At 40.2% G+C, this 21,893-nt stretch overlaps 1 protein-coding gene across 3 annotated transcripts in view; it reads left to right on the forward strand.

The window, feature by feature from the left end:
• Window positions 1–21,893, forward strand: part of LOC139962919 (zinc finger MYM-type protein 3-like) — a 23,095-nt gene continuing 1,202 nt past the window's right edge. The window contains exons 1-13 of one of the 3 annotated variants that reach the window (XM_071963322.1): window positions 1–353; window positions 5,046–7,036; window positions 7,575–7,658; window positions 8,102–8,584; window positions 9,301–10,095; window positions 10,710–10,809; window positions 11,378–11,558; window positions 16,040–16,278; window positions 16,716–16,934; window positions 17,821–18,132; window positions 18,646–18,777; window positions 19,887–20,672; window positions 21,493–21,613. In XM_071963322.1, coding sequence (XP_071819423.1) covers window positions 5,069–7,036; window positions 7,575–7,658; window positions 8,102–8,584; window positions 9,301–10,095; window positions 10,710–10,809; window positions 11,378–11,558; window positions 16,040–16,278; window positions 16,716–16,934; window positions 17,821–18,132; window positions 18,646–18,777; window positions 19,887–20,672; window positions 21,493–21,613 — 5,420 coding nt within the window. In that variant the 5' untranslated portion in view covers window positions 1–353; window positions 5,046–5,068. The remainder of the gene's footprint in view (window positions 354–5,045; window positions 7,037–7,574; window positions 7,659–8,101; window positions 8,585–9,300; window positions 10,096–10,709; window positions 10,810–11,377; window positions 11,559–16,039; window positions 16,279–16,715; window positions 16,935–17,820; window positions 18,133–18,645; window positions 18,778–19,886; window positions 20,673–21,492; window positions 21,614–21,893) is intronic. The other 2 variants (XM_071963325.1, XM_071963324.1) reach the window with 2 other exon arrangements.

Below are 21,893 nucleotides of genomic sequence, written 5' to 3' on the forward strand. Positions count from 1 at the left end.
AATCTTGACTTTTCAATCGAGACTACCCATTACTTCGTGGCTTTGGGCATAGAACAAAGACTGGCACTTACTACTAGAACTCACTATGACAAATGACGTTAATGCATGGTTCTGATGGTCCATATCAAACGCTCAAAAGGCTTAGTCTATAGTGTAAACTGTTCGTTGCCGCGAAGTATCAGGATACTTAGGCCTAGCCCATGTATGTAAGCTGCGTATTTGGCGACAAGACATTTCAGACGGGCCGGAGCATGCCATTATTGTATGTGCTGTTTCGTAGAAGCAAACCCAAGGACCTTCATTGCAGTTCTACGACTAAATTGAGAAGCCTGTTGTCAAGTTAGATATTCAGGGTTGGTTAATTGCATATCGTTAGTAAACAAGATTTGTACGCTCAGTCGGTGTTAGCGTTAGCCTACTCATTAGCACTAGCCCAACTTAGTCGTAATGTTAGGCTAGTACAAAGTTAGCATAATTTAGTGGTAATGCTTAACGGTAGGCTTCAGTTTTTTGCACAATGGGGTCAATATTGTTGCGAATACACTAGTAGTCTTTCAAGAAACCACAACTTCTCAAATGAACCAAATTTCTTCCAATCCTATAGATGATTGTTTGGAAAAAGAAATGCATATCAATCAACTTCAAGTAGTGTTAATGTTATGCTACAACCGAGCTATTTCCATTATTAATTATGATTAATATTAGAGATTTTCATGTCATCAAAAGAGCCTAACTTACTCAATTAATAACCAGTGTCTTGTCAGGGGTCTGCAGGGAGAAATTTATTGAGCAGACTAACATTTTGAGACGTTGCATCCCTGACCTTGCAGGAGGCAAAAATAAACCTTTTTTTGGGCTCATACTTAAGTATTTTTGTACACAAACAATACTGTGGTTCCTGTTAAGTCGAAAAAGACAGTAATTTAAAGGCATTGAAGACTCGCCCCAAACCACGTGCGGCCATATGAAAAAGTTAACTTTCTGTTGTTTGCAAGTGACGTTTTATTTGTGTCGCTTCAAAATGCAGACAATAATGAAACGTGATACCTTGTTATCTTTATGCTAGCTGGACCTGAGATGTACATCGCTGTATCGTTTGTATACTGTGCTGTGGGTATTGACCGCAGATGTATGTTCTGACTGTACACTAGTGTCTAATTACCAACGGTAGCAAGCTGTGTGTGTATTTTCTGGGATCAATTGTGGTGTTTAGCACTTCTGTTACACCTCATTAGAATCTAGGTCAAATTACCGGCATGGGACGTTTCTTTTTGCACGAGTCTTCACACCCTTTAAAGCAATTTGATGTTAAAGTTAGCAGATTCTCACTGTCCAGAAACCTGAAGCGTAAAAGCTCATTAAAGTACAGGTCACAGAATAATAAACATGCAGCTACAAGAGAAAGAAATGGTTGTTAGAATTGTTCACACAGTTTTAACTTATTTTGGTTATCCATTCTTCAATCAAAGGTAAATTATGGTTTTAAAAAAACTGCCCAAACGTCTAGTCATAGTTGGTAAGATTCGCTGCTATTAAAGGCCAGTTTACTGCTTAAGAGAACTAAGTCACTCAGGGCCTATTGTACAGTGTACTCTTTTGTAATATGATCTTTTTTTCCTGAACCTATTGAGTAAATCCAGTTGAAGATAAACAATTGAGTAAGCACATTAGAATAACGTGGCAATTGTGGCTAAAGGAGTTTAGGCATATTAAAATTAGGGAGACTTTACCTTTAGAGGGCCTCTACGTAGACAACACTGCCTATAATACATGTTTGTGTGAAATGCACTGAACATATATATTCGCCTGTAGAGGGTGGGAAACCCCGGCAGTGAGAAAGTTTTAGCGGGTGCAACTTACAACATTATTTATCCCACGCCTGTGACGATTATCGTCAGTTTGATGACTGGGAAACGAAAATTTGGTTTTCAGAAGTGTTTTTGCAACCTCCTACTACACAATTCGTTGGCATTTTGATATTAACAGTATGACAGAGTAGTGTTAGTGCTGAAGTGAATAGCTTGATCAAATTTTTCCTCAACCGACTCCGCACATGTATGTCACAGGGTGACCTGCAGTCACGCTAGTGCTTAGGAATTATGCGAAAAGAGCAAATTCCTTGTCCTAGGATTGATCAAGTTTTACCAAGTCCCCCAAAAGAAAATAATACAATCAATGGAAAGGTACAAGTGTAAATTTTCAATGTAACATAAATTTCAACTCATTGGAGGATGTCCAAAAACCACCAGCTATGCCTTTAAAATTGACCTAATGTTGATTGTTAGGCTAGCAAAGATTTTACCTCAGTTACAGTCATCAGATGTTTTATCTTTCTCAGTATTATAATATTGGGAATGCCACTTCACATACGTTAGTAACAGTTAAAATAATGGGAAGAATCCTAACTTGGGACTTGATCTGTAGAATGGATGAATGTTAAGCTGTGTCCATAAACTTAAACACTTGCACACAACTTAACTTTATTAGTGATACGTACTAAGTTCAGCCAAAAGATACATCTTAGGTTTACCCTTACAAAGGCCTAGCCCAACTTAGGCTACTGGTACTACCATAATTACAGTAAGTAGTGCACATAGATATTGAACTAGGTAGAATGCTGACACAGTGTATCGCAGTGAAGCCTTGAAAAAAGTGAGGGCGCTTTGCATTGTACGCCAAAAGCCAGATCATTTGTATGTATGTATACATTGTGCATTCAACTCTAAAACTGAATTTGATTTCACCCACTTTCTCGAAAGAGAAGGTGTAGTTTGCACAACAGAGACATGTTGTGGCGACCAGAGTGGTGAGTACTATACTCCTGACTTAAGAACCAACTTTGAAAACTTTTTTTTCTTGCCTCTAATGACTCAAGTATTTGGAGTGTTTTGTGCAACTTTTAGTGTCTGGAAAGTGCCATTTCCGGTATGTGAGAGGCACATGGCAAACATTTTTCTTGCTTGTAATTTTAGTGCTCCACTCAAATAGTGTCACAGTTGTCCCTGAAAAATGCTGTGAAAAAGCAACCCGCCCTCCTCCCAACCACCTTCCTACTCAGTACTCACACCTACTTTTGTGTAATACTTCCATATTAGACTGTTCATGTAGTTCTCAGTTTAATGTTAATGTTGCAAAGTGGGTAGTAGCCTATTTTCCTAGTATTTAATTGTTAGTAATAAGCCCTGGACATCATAACCGTCATCTCATGTTCAATCTGGCATGTGGATCTATCATAATGGATACAGTTTTAAGAAAAATTAGGTGGTAATAGTTTTTGTCATTAGGCTATAGTCATATCGCATCCGAAAGGACAGCCATAGTCAGTCTAGGGGCCTATTCAAACTATATCCAGGGTCCAGTGAATAACAAAACAGCAGCTGAGCAGACTACACTAGTTAGTAAAGTAATTAGATTCCTATGTAATTGCTTCCACTATTGCTTGCTAAGAATTACCTGTGAAACTACAGTCCACTGCCACATTTTTGACGATTTTGGCACCCAAATGCAGCACAAGATACAAACATTTTGAGAGATTTATGTCAACTTGATAACTATGGTTGGTGGTAGTGCATCATGTGACTAAAATAGCCTCTAGAGGCTAATATATCATTATGCTGTTTTGAGCTTAAAAAGTCGCTGGTTAATGTGGGACCCTCATCTAATATGATGTATGCAGTGCAATACATTCTTTCTGTTGTATCAACTATTTCCATATTTTCAAGTAACTTAGCACACTTTGGACTGGCATTATTTAATTCAGTTCATCGGATGTAGACTGTCTTGTCAAGCGCAGTTTGGGAATCAACCGGCAGTTATAAATAATTTCTTTTTTTAAGGAGGTTGTATGTTTACCACGCATGGCTGTTATTAACTGGGGCTGGCATACAATAATGGGCACGCATGTGTAAATGGAGTTATATATGGATTTGTGTATTTCTATTGTGCAGTTTATGAATGAAAGTGCTGATCCTTTAGAATCCCCTGCACGCCAGTGCGTTGAACGCGTGCCACGCAGCAAGCCTACTTCCACATGGTACTGTATGAAGATGCACCACATCGAGATCATAAGTCTAATAAATATGGTGGAGGTCAAATGTCATATCAGGTCAACATCGGAAAAAACTTGTAAACAATGTTAGAGTAACTCAAAAAGTAATTAATACTCGGTTTTAGTGTATATGTTGTATGTGGATCCACCTTATTTGTACGAGAACCTATTTTTCCTTAAATGTGATAGGTCATTTTAAAAGTCAACGGTGGTGAATGTCTGAAAACTTTTTAAATACAAACCTTGGCTTTGCTTCAAGCATAGAAAGTGGATTCAACTTTTTGATGTAAGAAACCTATCATTTCAGGTGGAGGTCAAAGGTCAATATATTGAAAACCTAGTAAATATGATAATTCCAAATTGAAGTTTGGATGAGCTACATACTTGGTATGTGGAGTCACCTTTATTGGATACAGAAGTGTAGATCTATTCTGTGGAAGTTCTCTCAAGGCCTACAGAGGTCTGTAGTGTTGGTTCCAGGTGTAACTGAACGACAAACTTACTCTGAAATCAACTGCTTGATTGAGAACCAAACTGTATTCTGCTCTTGTATAAATGGAAGCTGTGTTAAGAAACTTTTCAATATGTGATAACATAATATTGAAATTAGGAGCATTAACATATCAATATAAAGTATACAAAATATGTGATGGCGCTACATCACTATTCAACAGTGTCAAGGCCTGTAATCTTTAACTCAGTAACTCCATCAGTAAATCTAAATCAATTTTCATACTTGATGTTTGGGAACACATGTAATAGTGATTACAACAAAACTGCAGATTTCTGTGGTCAAAGGTGATTTGAGGTTGACAGAGTCTAAAACCCTTGATTATAAACTCAAAAACTAAAATTTGAATCGACCCACCTTATTAAGTCCAAGAACCTTGATCGCAGATTGTAAATTAAATGATCTCATATTAAATTTTGAAAGAATTAAACTAGGCCTTTCGTCTCACTAGTTTTTAAACTGTTGTTATTCTTTTTATTCATTTAGCAGTGGTCAAGTGGTCTAAGACAATGTCATCTAGTGAGGGTCATCCACCAAAAGAGGTTGCAGATGATACAGAAGCAAAACTTGTTGATGCTGGAGGAGATTCTGAAGCGAATGTTGGTAAAATACCATCATCCAAAGAAGGAGTGCACAAAGATGTTGGAGATTCGAATCAAGAGAAAGGAACAATCGATGTTCCTGTCAAAGAAGCTGAACAACGCATATCAGAAAGTCAAGACGATGAAAGTCTTGCGAGGGGTAAACCCGAAGATGGCGTCGGAGATATCGAAGAACAGTTTGAAGCAAAGGAGAAGAAAAAATCTGCTGAGGAAGCAAGCTCTAGCAAAATTACTGAGGCCGTAGAAGATGCTGGCAGTGAAGAGAATACAGCTGCAAATGAAGAGGAGAGCACAAAGGATTCAGAGGAACAAGAACAGGGTGGAGTGAATGATCAAGCTATCGGTGCAGTCGACAAAACCAAAGAGATACCCTCAGAGGACGATGATGCAAGCCGTGAGAATGTGACATCAATCCTTGAAACACCCCAGACTAAGGATGAAGCTGATGGGGAGAAGGAAGAGACTGCTAGAAGAGATGAGAATGCATCTTTAGCTGTGTCTGAGAATCTTATGGTGGAAGCAGATGGAGGTGTAACAGAGGGGGATGAGGAAGCTAAAGGTGAAGATGATAGGACTGCACCTGAAGCTGGGAATGAGTCAGAGAAGCCTGAAACAGAAGTCGATGTTGCGCCTGTGGTAGGAGATGGTGCAGAAAATGTTCTGGAAGCAAAGGATGATAATTCTGGAATTCTGGACTCGGAGAAAAGCCTTGAGAAAGAGACCGATTCTACCGGAAGCGGATTTATTGAAAAAGCGGATTCACCGGTCATCGGAGGAGAGGAGGATGAAGATGCTGGAACGTCTCTCCCTGAGAAAGAGATGGGAAGTGAAGAGATGAAAGATGAAGAAGAATTGTTGGATGACCAGAGCAAGGACATCTGGGTAGAGGGAGGAAATGGAGATGACGACGGTGATGATGGCTTTCAAGAAACCGAAGAGCCGATGGAAACAGATGAGTTTGATGAGGTGGAGAGAGCTGTGAAGGAGGAAAGGAAACAACAGTCAGAATTGTCAGAGGCAAGGGCAACAGCTGACAAGGAGGAGGAATGTAGCAGAGACGAGAAGAATCCTGACGGAGGCACAGACGCTACAAAGCCGAGGGATGAAGTAGACGGTAAAGCTGACAAACTTGAGAAGGAGAGCGATGAAATGTCAGATGCTGCTGGAGTAATTGAAGGAGCAGTGAATGCAGCAACCGAGCCATCAGATGGAATTAAAGAGAGAGAGGACACTGCGACTCTGCCAAAAGAAAGCATTGGAGAGAAGGTGGCAGACGAAGAGAAGAAGCCAAGGGATGGAAGTCATGAAACGCATGATGGTGACAAGAGTGAATCAAAAGCCGATCTCACTGAATCTCAGGAGATGCTGATGCAGTATGATGGAGAGGACCTCCTGGAGACCATGGTCAGCGACGGCTCAGATTCTGACCGGCAGAACCAAGTCGACAGCCAGGACGAGAAGACGGCAGCGACGGAACCCGGAGAGGAGGAACCGATGGAAGTAGACGGTAACGTCCCTTCCGAGACTAAGGCTGCAACAGATTTTTCAGACGGGCAGGGCGCTGCAAAGGAGAGCAGTAAGGATTCGGACGTAATCGACATGATCGAAGAGAGGACGGTGTCTCCGTCCCTACATTCAGAGAAAGCTGCTGAGGCTGTAGAAGAGGCAGGAAAAAAAGAGGAGCAGGTCGATAAGGAAGATACCTCTTCAGATATTATCATCCTGGACGATGTCGAACCCAAGAAATCAGACGAAGATGGAGATAAGACGAAAGAGACGACCCCACCAGCTGAGAAGAAACGAAAATTAGGAAGCCTTGGTAGTATTGTGTCCAGGCTTACACAGAGCGTCAAGGAGAAACAGTCCGAGGAAGGGGTAAGTATATGGTTACGTGATGACATGTGGATAACTTGGAGCATACTCATTTCATTCTTTCACGTTGGCTCTATAATCATAAACTACCAATTGCATGTGAAAGTGAAAACCTTAACTTTCTTGCCCGCAGTGGCACAGTCTCAAAAATGCAAGTGCAGTTAGATATCTACAGAAATTTAGCTAAATGTAGTCATTTTACATCATTATTAAGACTATGGCTATAAGCTAACAACAACTTTTTTTCCTTGGAATGTGCAAACTGTACCTAATTTCTGAGTGGAACTTTGATCTTCTTCCAAAGGTTAAATTAGTCACTATTTGTGTGCACCTTTTATGGTAAGAAGGAATTCTTTATAGTGTCTCTATGGAACGGTGCAATAATCCGTTGCGTGAGAAATGACTGCATCTGGTTGGATTAGATATAATGCAAATTTACAAGAAATTTTGAAAAAAAAAGTTTGAATATGCTTTGAGCTTATTCATTGACAAGTGTCTCTTTACGAAAAAGAACAAAACAAATTAATGTTTCCTCATTCAGAGTTCGAAGTCGGTGGTGGACAAATCCATACCCGTAATCTCCCAAGTCAAGACTCTTACTCACGAACCAGTGAAGGAGAAAGTGGTAAGATCATGCTCCTTCTGGTACCCTAGATAATTGTCCATGCAGTTGCTGGAAGGGGAAAAGAACCACCCCATCCACTATCCTCACCACCATTCACCCCTTACCCAAACACCATCATTCGCCCTCACCCATACACCACCATTTACCCCTCTCCCATACACCACTATTCACCCCTCACCCATACCCACACTTGTGTTGTTATGGATAGGGAAAAAAATATATATTAGGTTTAGTTGAAGTCCATTCTCCTCCCTCTGTAATGCTACCTTCTTATTACTAGCCTGTTAGAAAAGTTTGACCAGCCTGGTTGAATAGAGTTTTACCCCAGTGCTCAGGAAAGCTCGCAATCAGAGCTAAGTTGAATGCATCATTTATATAAAATCCATGATTGTTCTTGACCGGCACTTTCTTCAGTAATTTATGCGCTTTGCTTCTTATCACAGGGTCGTAAGCAGGTCTACAAAACAGAAGATGTTGTGAACCGATGCAGCGTCTGCTTTCAACCTTTCTTGTCCCTCAACCCTATTAAATTCAACAACAATGTCTTCTGCTCGGACGATTGTCTCCACGAGAAGAAGGGTGCCAGCTCAGACAGCACGCCCTGTAGCTACTGCAAGAAAGTCTTCAAGAAGGACAGCTCGGAGAGCTGTTCGATCGAGTTTGGCACACAACGCAAGAGATTCTGTTCTTCAAACTGCAAGACCGACTACCAGAAGAAAGTGAAACCTTGTAGCAACTGTGGAGAGGACATAACAGGAACCAGTAACGCATTTATGGCCCAGGTGGGGTCCGAGGGCAAGTTCATGGAGTTCTGCTCGCAGAATTGCGTCGAGAGTTACGAGAAGAAGATCAAAGATCAGCCTCAACAGACAAAGAAGGACAGTGGGGAGAAGAAAGCTTGCAGCATGTGTCGGAAGCTCACATCTGTAAGTATTGTAGTCTGCTAGTCTTGCTGTCACTGAGTCAGCTCAGGTTTCATCTTTAATTTTACAATCAAAGATGAATTAATATAATAATTTGTTATTAGTGATAACTCTGTAGTAAAGATTACGGCACCTATGATTTGACTAAAGAACGGGGTATTTTACAGAGCTCATTAAAATGAAAAATGCCAAACTCTCCTCTTCCTCTCCCACATGAAAACCACATGTGTGTATAGTGAAATTAAGGAATGAAAGCTAAGGGATATTGAATAACCATTGAATGTACTAAGAACAAAACAATGCCATGTTTATGATGGAGGAGGCCATCATCCACGCCAAATAACCTAACATGAACTGACTCCCCAACCCCCCACCCCCGCCCCCCCAAATAAATACTGAAAGGAATGAGTTATGAATTTTGATGATCATTATCAGTAAGTGTATTAGTGAATGTTATTAAAGTCCCCCATGTTGCATGTATTACACATTGAAGTACAATTCTGTTCCAATTTTTTCCCCCCAATTTATAAAGAATTTTTTCCTATCATAAAGAGTTAGAACTAACAGAACAGCAGAATTTCATCATCAGGATGACAAGAGATTCTTGCATTAAATTTGTTAAGATTTTGCGTTTTCTTTAATTATGTTTGTCCCTTAACATGAAAGCTTTGAGGAATCTTTCTGTTTTAACCCAATTTCCATTTTTTATCATTGTACAGATCAAGCATGAAGTGAAGTTCCGGGGTTCTTACTACCACATGTGCGGAACGGACTGCTTCTCCAACTTCCGCAAGAAGTACAGCCTGTCGCTCCGTACCTGCAATCAGTGCGGTACGACCTGCTACAACGAACACTCCCCAGGGGACGACAAAGACGGCCATAAGGTATTCTTCTGCAGTCAGAAATGTTTGGAAGTCTTCCAGCAATCCAGGTCCCTGAGTGAACCTTGCTTTAGCTGTAAGACCATGTACAAACAGGGGATGTTAATGGAAGGCAAAGCCAGTAGTGGCAAAGTCTACAAGTTCTGTTCGCAGGAATGCATGCAGAAAGTTCTGCCCTCGACCACCAGTAACTCTGCATCTACTACAGTGACGCCCAGTACCAGTACCCCGAAGACCACCAACGTTGTCCCAGCGCAAGGCCCCAGGATGGCCACTCAGGTTCAGACCTCTGCCAAGCCGTTGGTGCAGCCTCGAATAGTCCAAACTTCCACCAACGGAACTGGCTCGGGACAGAACCAGGGGTCGCTCCCGTGTAACCATTGCAAGAAGCTGCAGCGCCCCCTGTACCACCTGACGATGAGCGACAGCAGCTTGCGCAACTTCTGCAGTTACCCTTGCGTCATCGCATTTCAAGCTCAGTTCAATGTGCCACCTGTGACCCTTCCTCAGGAGACGCTCCTGCTCAGATGCGGACAGTGCCACAGGGGATTCTCTCACCGTCCTCAGACCTTGGATTACCAAGGAGAGACGAGGCTCTTTTGTAACACGGCATGCTTGGATGATTTCAAACGGGTAAGGCGGGAAAAAAAATACTAGCATTTTTAGATTTAGATTTAGATTTTTATTGTGAGCATGCAAATTAGCCACAAGTTTTGCCCATTATGGATTGTATCTTTGATGTGTTTTGGAGATTTTTTTTTTCATAAAAAAATGTAGATACATCTTGCACATTACACATTTGATTAATTTTCATTGTACATGTTCTAGACTCAACCTCACCCCACCACCCATGCCTATCCTGTCAGGTTGTTTGGTACAGTTAGTCATTATAAATATACAATTAGTGGAACTCCAGGTTTTGTATTTATAACACATTTTCAAATTAAAAAACATTTCTATAGTTCATGAATAAATGGGAATCAAATTCAACTTTTTTGTAACTAGGTTGATTAAAGATTAGGAAAAACCACCAAATTTTGCTCTTCTAAGTTCAATAAAAACTCTTGCCAAAATGTTGATTCCACTGCAAATGTTGAAATTAATCTGACAAGATATCTAGTGATCTTTAATGTATTGAAGAATAATTTGATAAGGACAACTTGACTAAGAAATATAAATGGTTTTCTTGACATTTCAAAGTGTATGGTCAAAGTTTGGAAATTACTTCTCTTTGGTCATTACTGTAGACCCAGTCCATCATCGCTATCTGCGACTGCTGTTTTGAGGAAAAGATTCTATTTGAGGAAACAAACTTTCTCGGTAAAGCTCGCTACTTTTGCAGCCCTGGTGAGTACTCTCAATCTTGCTACAATGGACTTTGTCGCTGTCATAAAATGAAAACAAGATGGTGGGGAGGGGGGTGGAAGGTGAGGAGTGGGGGCGGTATAGAAGGTTTATACTTACAGTAGAATAAAATGCATCTGTAAAAAAAGGTTACTTTATACAGATGGCAGCTTTGGTGGGTTATTTAATGAACTTTAACCTCAAGATTCTGTGTTGTTGTTGGAAGAATTGTTGGAAGAAGGTCATAGGAAAGATAATGTGAAGAGGACTTACTGGGAAATTACAGTCTTTACAACATCTGAAGAATATTCTTAAACAAGTTAAGTGAAAGGAAATAAAAAATGTGCAGCTTTTCAGGTAACTCATTTATTAGATTAATGAGAAAAAGGTAGACTTAACTATGGCATTAAAATATTACTTGAATAAAGGGCTGCTTGATAAAGTTTACTTTCATATCAGTACCGACACATCCTTCCCTCACAACAGCGATGGTGTTGTTGTTTACTTTTCACATCACAGTTGCCTAGTCTATTTCATTGTTTACTCAATAGTTGTTGATTCATCTCTTCAGGTTGCAGCCTGATCTTTAAGAACCAGTTTGTGAAGCGGATCGGTCTACGGTGTGCCATGTGTGATTACTGTTCCACCATGTGTAAGGTGGCAACGGTCACGGTAATGGGTGGATCCAAGAAACGGTTTTGTGCTGAAGAGTGTAGAGAGAGCTATCACCAATGGTATAACAAGATGGCAAGGTAACCCTACCCCTATCACTTGGGATTCCATGACAAGAATTAGTCCATTAACCATAGGTTTTCATTTTTCAGCTCTTTTGACCTCAACTTACTGTAAATTTATCTCTCCTGCAAAACAGACTGTTGAGTTTGGAAGAGTTGTTCGCACCTTGCCATGTCTGCCTTGATCTGATAGTGATTTGGCTACTAGCTGTGTGATGAGTTGCATAATAGACGAATAGGCAGCTCAACTACGGTGCGAAAAGATGGTCACTGATCACTCAGCTAACCAACTGGAAAAAAAACCTGTGGTTCAGTACAAACAGCGGGTTTTGGATGCAACCTACAGCTAATGGACACATTCACGGCATGCCTTGATGTATTAACTAAACCCACTAGCAAAGTTGGATGTGTATGGTCTGTCTTGCAATGTAGTTTAATGTGTATGGTCTGCCTTCCAATGTCTTAAGATGCATTTCACATTAAGTTCTAGCTTCACATCCTTTTCACATAAATCATGTCAAATTGACACATCAATGATAATGATAATTGTAGGAGGTGTAAAGAGAAAACCAAAAGGAGTACTTCCTGCCTGCGTAATTGGAAATTTGTCATTTGCAGTGTAGCCTTTGTGTAGAGACATAGACAAGGAAGACACGGAGGCTTCTACTGGATATTTACATCTATTGCATCGGTGAAAACTACAAATATATTTATATATATATGAATTCTCAATTAAGGTACAAAATATATCACAAAATAATTGATAAATTGCAAGCAGTACAAAATGTACAAAGTATCACATAAAGACTAGAAAATGCGTCGCAAACCTCAAAGACGCAACTCAAATAGTTTCTACACTTACACATTTACATTTAAAACTCCATAAACCGTAATAGTTAAAACGTACCTCTTTGGTATCTTTTAGTCCTAACGCAAATTTGATGACAATTAAAGGTCACACAGTATCAGTATGGGTAGTATACAGGCTGCCACACCCTGGCATAAGTAACATGTAAAGTATACAGTAGAGCTCTGGTCATACAACTGAGCCTATACGCAGATCAAGAATGCTATTGAGCCCTTTGATCATTCTCTTTATGCCACTTGAAGGAATGACCTTACCTACTGAATAAACATGAGGCACTTTCTCATTGGTCAAGAAGAAACACACCCTCTTACACGCAGAATAGATGATGTACTAGCTATTTGACCATTGACGGAATTAGAGAAAAGTCTCCTCAAAAGTACTCTTTAAGAATTTATAGAGAGGTAACTCTGATAGCTGCTCCATTAGATTCGTAGACTACCTGTGCTGAGTTTTGTTTTGAGATGTACTATTTAAGGAGTTAGAGAAAACTCACCTCAGACGTACTCTCTTAAGAATTTATAGAGAGGTAACTCTTATAGCTGCTCCATTAGGTTGATAGACCTGTGCTGATGTTCAGGGGGGTAGGAAGCTTCCAAAAAGTGGGGGGCACAACATCAGAGGGGCACTTTCTCATTCCACAACCATCACTTGTTATGCTATAAACTGATACACACCGGCCATTTCACTTAAAGGGTGTGAAGACTCGTGCAAAAAGCAACGTTTCATGCCGGTAATCTGACCTAGATTCGAATGAGGTGTGACAGAAGTGTTAGACACACAGTGTTGTACAAATGATACAGCGATGGACATCTCAGGTCCAGCTAAAAATAACAAGGTATCACGTTTCATTACTGTCTGCATTTTGTAGCTTCAAGAGAAAAACTTCATTTGCAAGCAACGGAAAGTTAACTTTTTCAGAGGGTGGCACATGGTTTGGGGCGAGTCTTCAATGCCTTTAAATATATATGATGTGGTAGTATGCCTATCAATACTATTTATTGAGATTGTTTATTGTTAACCGTGCTACAAAAAGATATGGGATGCCATTTTAGAAATAGCATGTACAGACTAAAAATAAATAATTAAAATAAAATATAAAAATTAACAAAGGCTTAAGATATCCAAAAGACAGTACTTCATTAAAGGTGCAAATTTTATTTGCCAGTAGGGCACATTTGCTATTTTGGAAAAAAGTGGGGGGGTGGCACGTTCCCCCCAGAGTCGCCCCGGCTCCTACCCCTGCTGATGTTGCTTTGAGATGTACTATTTACGGAGTTAGAGAAAACTCATCTCAGACGTACTCTCTTCAGAATTTATAGAGAGGTAACTCTTATAGCTGCTCCCATAGTTTCGTAGATATGTACTGATTGTTGTTTTGGTATGTAGTTATGAGTAACATGCACATTGGTAGTGTTCAAACGATTATCGGAATCGGGGCGATTATTGCACAATCGGAACATAATCGGAATCGGTAAAAATTACGTGGAATACCAGTTATGTCATACCAATTATTCAAAAGCATAAAGAAGGTGAAAATATTATTATTCAAAAACATATGGAAGGTGAAAATAACAACTGATGTATTGGGGGGGGGGAACATGCCCCCAGTGTATCCTGGCTCCTACCCCTGCTGATGTTGCTTTGAGATGTACTATTTACGGAGTTAGCGAAAACTCATCTCAGACGTACTCTCTTCGGAATTTATAGAGAGTAACTCTTAGAGCTGCTCCCATAGTTTCGTAGATATGTTCTGATTATAGTTTTGGTATGTAGTTATGAGTAACATGCACATGGGTAGTGTTCAAACGATAATCGGAATCGGGGCGATTATTGCACAATCGGAACATAATCGGAATCGGTAAAAATTACGTGGAATACCAGTTATGTCATACCGATTATTCAAAAGCATTTAGAAGGTGAAAATATTATTATTCAAAAACATATGGAAGGTGAAAATATCAACTGATGTATTAGGTTTGTTCTTTTACTAAGAAACATTAAAATAAAGACACCCTCTATACATCTTTCACAATGTAATTTTATCAAATTAGGCTGCCAGGGTCGCCAATTTTGCTTCCCTCGTGGTTAGTGACTCCAATTTTTCTCGGCACATTAAAGGGTGTGAAGACTCGCGCAAAAAGAAACGTCTAATGCCGGTAATCAGACCTAGTTTCGAATGAGGTGTAACAGAAATGTTAGACACCACCATCGATCCCAGGAAATACACACACAGCTTGCTACCGTCGGACCAGGGAGTCCATAACAACTCCCTGTGTACAGTCAGTACACACAGCTGCGGTCAATACCCACAGCTCGGTGTGCAAATGATACAGCGATGGACATCTCGGGTCCAGCTAAAGATAACAAGGTATCGTGATACTGTCTGCATTTTGTAACGACACGGACAAAACGTTACTTGCAAGCAACGGAAAGTTAACTTTTTCAGTTGGCCGCACGCATATTGGGGCGAGTCTTCAATGTCTTTAAACATGGTAGCATACCAATTTCGCGAATTAACAAATGTGCAGGATATATAAGGCCTATGTTGAATAGCTGAGTGTAGGTTATGTTTAGGCATCAAATGCTCCGTAGTGCAGTATTTGATGGACTAATTTGTTATTCGATGTTTCTTTTTCTCACAATTTGCAAAGGGCCATACTTCCTGCCCATCACCTCCCTTTTACCGTGGACCCTCTTTTCTCTATTTTTTTTTAACCTTTCGATGTTTGCCGCAATGCCCTCAAAAATAATTTAATTTCGGCAGAAAAGCTGATATGCCCCGAATCCATAGCCGTCGCATAAGGCCTAACACTAGGTTGTTACATTGCAAACAGGTCTCGGAATATGGTCTAAAATGTTGCTCAAATCAATTATGCACAAGTAAATGAAATGTTTTCATGTGAAAAACAACATTGGCGTAGTTTCTACTTGTTATGATTTTTTTAACATCAATCTGGTAACATTCTACAGTAATTATAAACAAATTACGATGGTACCATTTGCTGTTCAGTTTGATTGGCCTAAGCTTACATTTTCTAATTGAACTTGAATGGAGTTAAGTAGGTAACGAATAAGGATGTTTAACTTCAAGTTCGTAACATTTCTATTTGTTCATAAACGGAATAATACTGAAAATAAGTACAGAATAATGTCGGAATGTAAGAAATATGTAAGTAAAATTTAAGCTTTGGTAAAGATTGAAGGTGGATGGTTTGTCTCAGATACTTTTTGAGATGGATATTTTGAGTAACTATTCTTTGCCCATTTCAAGCCATTAACAGGTGACATACACGTCGAGGTGGTTAGGCCATTTGCTTAGCACAGTGATTACTCGGTAGGATGTCATATTTTCGTATTTTGGAAATTTGTAAAAAAAAACTTTTTTTTTTTTTCTTTCCGCGTAACTCCAGAGGTAATTTGGTACATACAAAGGGATACATAAGAGCCTTTTTTTTAACAAAGAAAGCTAAAGGAAACAGAGGAAAATCACAACAATAATTTTCCTATCACATACTTTTTTACCGATTTCGTAAAACGGATATTTTCTCTTTTTCAAATAATCGGAATCGGCCCGATTATGAAAAAAAAAAATATATCAAAATTTATGCTGTCGACCTCTTTGACCCTGTAGGTGCGAAGGATGCAAGCGCATGGGATGCGAACTGACCGAGAGCTTCCGCTGGAGAGGCAAGGTGAAGAGAGTTTGCAACGAGCAGTGCCTGCTTCTGTTTTACACTCAGCAGAATGTACCAGATATGGGCACACAACTGCAGTCAGAATTAAACCCTCCCGTCAAGCCAACCGAAAATGGTACTGGAAGCTTCCCAACGATCACCAATGTGAAATCCTTGGCAGGGCCTCATATGTCAGGTGACCATTTCATTCAATTTTTTGCAAATGTCATTAATGTATGCATTTGTGTAAAAGGAACTTACAAATAACATATTAGTCTGAGAAAAAAAATACTGAGTTGTCCAAATTCCAACCCCCCCCCACACCAATCGCCACCCCATGGCTGTCAAGAATGATAGCAATGTGGAAATTTTATTTGGATTCATCCGCGGGACACACTTCCACTTGAAATGGGAAACACATCCTGCGAGGAAAAAGTACCGCCAACAAGAACAGGTTCATAAACCAATGTGTACTCGCCTTACTTTAGAGTTGAGAGTTAGCCTGTGATGTATATAATATTTAATAATAAATTGGTATATTGTTTTTCTTTTCATAGAACGTCAGCAGTGAATTTCTTTTGAGCTGGCACGCGAATGAATTATTTACACCATGTTTTTTATTTTTGGCTTTAGATGCGACTGCTCAAGTAAAGCAAATTCCAATGGCTCACAAGCAGACACAGATTACTACCAATACCATATTTGTGAAACCCCCACCCCCTCCTCCTATGCCTCCCCCACCAGCCCCCAAGCAGGTCAGAAATAAGATGACCCTATGCAAGCCCTACGCTGTCAGCAAAGCCACTACATGTTACATTAAACCAACTGCGTCTGATCAGGGCACCCAGACAGGTGAGTGGTGGTCATCAACTCTTATAGTAACTGCTTATAAATATGGTAAAGCAAAGAGATCAAAGAAAGTAATTAAACTGTTTTGTTTTACTTTTGTATGCCGTAGTTCAAATACACTAAACAGGCAATGACAGAAATCATACTTTGGACACCACAACAGCCCACAAGTTGTAATCAAAGACTTGTTATTTTGGAAAGAGCCTTGTTTCTTTTTACTAAAAAATGATAATTGTGTTATTTTATGTACCTTATTGGTAGTGGAAGAGATCACTCAAATAGGCTCACATTGCTTACAGTGTTGTTGTTGTTGTCATGTAACAGTTTTTGTAGATTGGCAGGGTTTTCATTCTTTCTTCAATAAATGTAACTGTTAAAACCACACATCTTAGAAAGATGACACAACTTGGCAAGAAGTTTGCAAGAAGGTCGCAAGTACAGTCAATTAATTAACAGTACAATTGTCAGTACAATTAATCACTGCTCTCTAGTTTTAGTTTAATTAATCAACTCGGCCAGCCCTGATTGTAATGAGAAATCTGTAGCAACTTTAGTTCCTTGGTAGTTAGTGTTGGTAAGGTGCAGACCATGAGAGGACAGCTTATATGCTTAGTTTTATTTTATACCAAGTTCAGTTGGATTATAATATGATTTCTTTGCAGTTAGAGATGATCTTTTCAGTGATTTGATGTTTTTGAATTGGTGGGTGATTTAGGTTAAGTTTATTTGGGTAATATTTTATCCAGTATCTCATCTCAAAATGCTATGCAAAGTGCAAAGATGCATAGCTGTATTTTAACACAGGAACCATAGTATTTGATAATAGACAAACTCCTGAGCCTTCGAGAGTCCTACACGTTAATGAATTACTTTGTTTCACTTCTCGCAGATCTGCAGCCCATCCTCGTGCCTGTTCCCATACCTATTTTTGTGCCCGTGCCTATGCAGATGTACACCAGTCCATTCCCACACCCTGTGGGTATCCCCATACCGATTCCTACGCCCATGTTTATCCCCGTCGCCTACAACAATTGTGACAGGCTGATGGCGTGTATCGACGATATCAAAAACACCATTCCCTCTGACCCTCTGGAAGCAGACATTCTTATGATGGCGACTGCCATCGCTGGCAAGGAGGAAAGCAAACCGAAACCGGTCGTGACAGAAGCACCACCTCCACCTGAAGGTGAATCACCTACTCGTACGTTGTATTTCTTTCCTGATGTGTCAACTGAATGTTTAGAATTTACTGTACTGCCTACGTGATTGCACAAATTAAAATCATAGTGTTGGAAGTAGTAACAAACACACCTCTACCGTAGCGATGTGTGGTTGACAAAAGTTTCTACTAAATCATAAAATCTACTTGGTTTCATGTCTTACCTTTTGCATGTAATCTGTTTGTTACACTGCACGCCTTCTTTGACTCATCACTACTTGTCATTGAATCCCTTTCTCATTCTACCATCCAAAGTGCATTTAAGCTTTTTTCTTTTTCGTAATTCGGAATAACATCTGTTTGAATCTTAGGAACCTGTCAGAAATCGAAAGTTAATCCTAAACCTTGCTTACATGTAGATCTGAATCACAGATTTTAGTCAGGTAAAATTTCATAAAGTTGTATTAAACTTTGATGATGGTGTAAAGTAGAGACATTCTGGATGTGTAGTGATGTTTGCAGGCATCAATAAGTTCTTGTTTGTACTCTGTGTAGATGACGATGATGAAGATGATATTACAGATCTCCTCCCCTTGAAGGATTCTGAAGTCTTGGATATTCCCAACAAGTTTCTGGAGAGTGATTCTGACATCGCTGGCATCTTGGCAGACAGCCTAGAGGCCATAGGTAATAAAATAATGCTTTTCTCGTTTATCAAGAACACAAAAGGTTTATAGATCTGTTTACCTTACTCAGACCTTGTGTCAGGTAGTATCTTGGCAGACAGCCTAGAGGCCATAGGTAATAAAATAATGCTTTTCTCGTTCATCAAGAACACTAAAGGTTTATAGATCTGTTTACCTTCCTCAGACCTTATGAGGTAGTAATCACTGTCTGCTCACATATTGATTGTTTGGATGTTCATGTAGAACCACTAGAACACATTATAGTGCTTTTAGGAGTTTGAAGATTTTCAAGTCGTGTCATTTAAAGTCTCAAGACCTGTTTGCGGATGAATTTCGGAAAACAAACTTCGGAAGAAAATTCAATGTTTCTTACTCTGAATGCACTCTGACCAGGTGGGTTCAATGGAGAAAGGCTGTCGCAATCGAGAGAAAGAAATTTATTTTCTGTTGCCTATATGGAGCGAAACGATTTACCTTCAAATCACTGCGACCGCCCATGTCAGCAGGTTCAATACACAAATGTAAACAAAATAGTCTACACGGTGACCCGATCAAAGATTTTAATGCAGCCCTATACTCATAATGTCCACTTTTTACAATTCCACGAAGGAAACGTCTGAAAACACTTGTTTATTCATTGCAATGGGAGTAAATGACATTATTTTGCAAGCTACATCGGTAAGACCAAGAGAAAGATACTGTTCAAGAGAAGGGACCTGAGACAGGCTAGCTATGAAAGTGAAAGTATTCCTAGGTCTTACGGTCGTAAACAAAACAGAGAGATTTGATTGGTGCATGACCTGTTGGGCAGGGCTTGCAAATTTTGATTGAATTTTGTAGAATCTACAGACTCATGTACAAATCGGGCAAATTTTATCCAGCTCAAAATGCTTAACGACAGATAACTCAATAGAAATAATGAATATCGAAATGAAAATTGCATAGAACGGTGTCATTTTCACTGAGCTTTTAGTGCAGTTAGTTGGAATGAGCGAAGTTTAAATTTGACAAAGAAGTACCCCAAAACTTTAAAACTTCACCAATCTCTTGTCATTTCGTTATTCTAAAGACATAATTCTCTACAATCAATATGTTACTTTCTAACCCCAGATTCAGCAGACTTATTCCCAGAGGAGAGGGTGACTCGTGCTTCGTCCTCTCGTGTTACGAGGAATTCCTCCCAGAGCCAGGACGATGGTGAGGGTTCATCTTCAAGGAGGTTGAGGACCAGAGGCGCAAAGCGTTCCCGTGTGGATAGAGATGACGATGAAGAACCCCCTCAGTCTCCTCCGGGTTCTGGCAAGGAGGATGTGAGACCGGATATCGGACCCGCCGCTTACAACTTCTACCTGCAACAGACGAGCAAAGATGGAGATTCCCAGAACAGCCGATTAAAAGCTGATCTCAGCTTGGCCAGTGTAGACGAACTACACTACTGCCTCTGCAGGTTTGTGAGGGAAGCCCGCCAACCGGACGGAGAGGTTTACCCGGCGGACACTCTCTTTCTGATCCTCCTCTCCATCCAGAAGTATCTCATGACCAAAGAACGGAAGGAGAATATATTTATGGACCCTTACTTCCAGACGTTTGCTAACCTCCTGCACGAGAGGATCGGGGAGCACAGCATCATCGCGGACCCGATGGTGGGGATAGAACCCGGGGCCACCTGCCTGGATGAAGAGTTTCTGTGGGACTCCAAACAACTTGGGGCCCACTCTCCGTCGGTCCTCCTCAGCACGATACTTTACTACTGCACCAAGGAGCTGATGCTGAAGACGGTGGCCATGCACCAGGTGCTGGCATTTTCCAGGGTACAGAGATTGGTCAGGAAGGATTCACGAGGGAAGAGGGAAGCTTATATCAGATTCCTCCCTTCAGAGGAACAGAAGCAGAAAGGTAAGAAATAGCACTATGGACCGGTTGAGAGGGGCCAAATCTTGGGCCTCGGAGCCGGCCCCCTGATCCTCAACATAAATAAGAGCCCAATGGGCACTATGGTTCCTTGCTTAAAGGAAAATAAATGTGTTGTATATTGTATATGTCATCACCCAATATTATACTTCAGTTGATCAGTATGACACTATCTCGTATAAATATGCATAGATCAACTTCACACATGGTCACGTACCATATCAGTCATTCCAGTAGTAAATAAATGCAAACACAAGAGTCCAATGGCACTATCCAAAATTGGGTCCAGAGAAACGCTCAAATTTGGGCCCAAAAAAGTCCAAACAAAATATTTGGCTCTACAAATTCAGGCCAAAAAAAATGTGTTTTTAAATGCATGAGGTGGAAATAAAAGTCCGGACGCTTTTTGGGGTCCAGATGGTCCCAAAATATGTAGGCCTACATGTACAAGCTATTAACCACGAACTGTAGCCTGTACCAAGTTTGGCTACAATCCAACTTCAAGTTGTGGAATAATTGCAATGTAAAGATTTTTAATATTCATAAGGTCCGCACCATACATGATAGGACACACCTTCTCACTATAATACATTTATTCAAGTATGACAAAAATCCATCACTCCGTTGTTGAGTTATCGCAGACCCCAGCAAGTGTCACAGACGCACACACATGCCAACCTGACCGCATAGGTTCCTTCGCTTCCAGCAAGGATCCAGAATAGAGCGCACACAGCACATTCTGTCACTTTGTCAAAATTATTCTAGTTTCTGTCTGAATATGCTTCATTCTTTCATTTTCTCCTAGAATCTGAAGGTAAAGGCAAAAAACGTCCACTAGACATCGACTATTCCCTGGAGTTGCGTGTCAACACCAAACAACCGCTTCGCTGTCCAGTCAAGCTGTACGAGTTTTACATTAGCAAGTGGTGAGTCCTTCCAAATATTCTCATCTTGTCGAAATAGTGTCTCCTGGTGGTGATGCAAGTTGTAAATCTGAATAACCGGCACTGGTCAATGAAGAATCAGTCACATGTCATATCTTGCATTCATATCATATTTTCACATCCTCGATGATTGGGGGAAGGGGTACGACCACGTGATTCAACCTCCTACGGAGTGCTTCTACTGACAACAACACACTATTGACAAAATTTGTTCTATGCTCTGCTATTCAGCAGCTCACAATTAAGGAAGTGCATTCTACTA

The sequence above is a fragment of the Apostichopus japonicus genome, chromosome 21 (genome assembly GCF_037975245.1).
Source record: "Apostichopus japonicus isolate 1M-3 chromosome 21, ASM3797524v1, whole genome shotgun sequence".
Classification (NCBI taxonomy): domain Eukaryota; kingdom Metazoa; phylum Echinodermata; class Holothuroidea; order Aspidochirotida; family Stichopodidae; genus Apostichopus; species Apostichopus japonicus.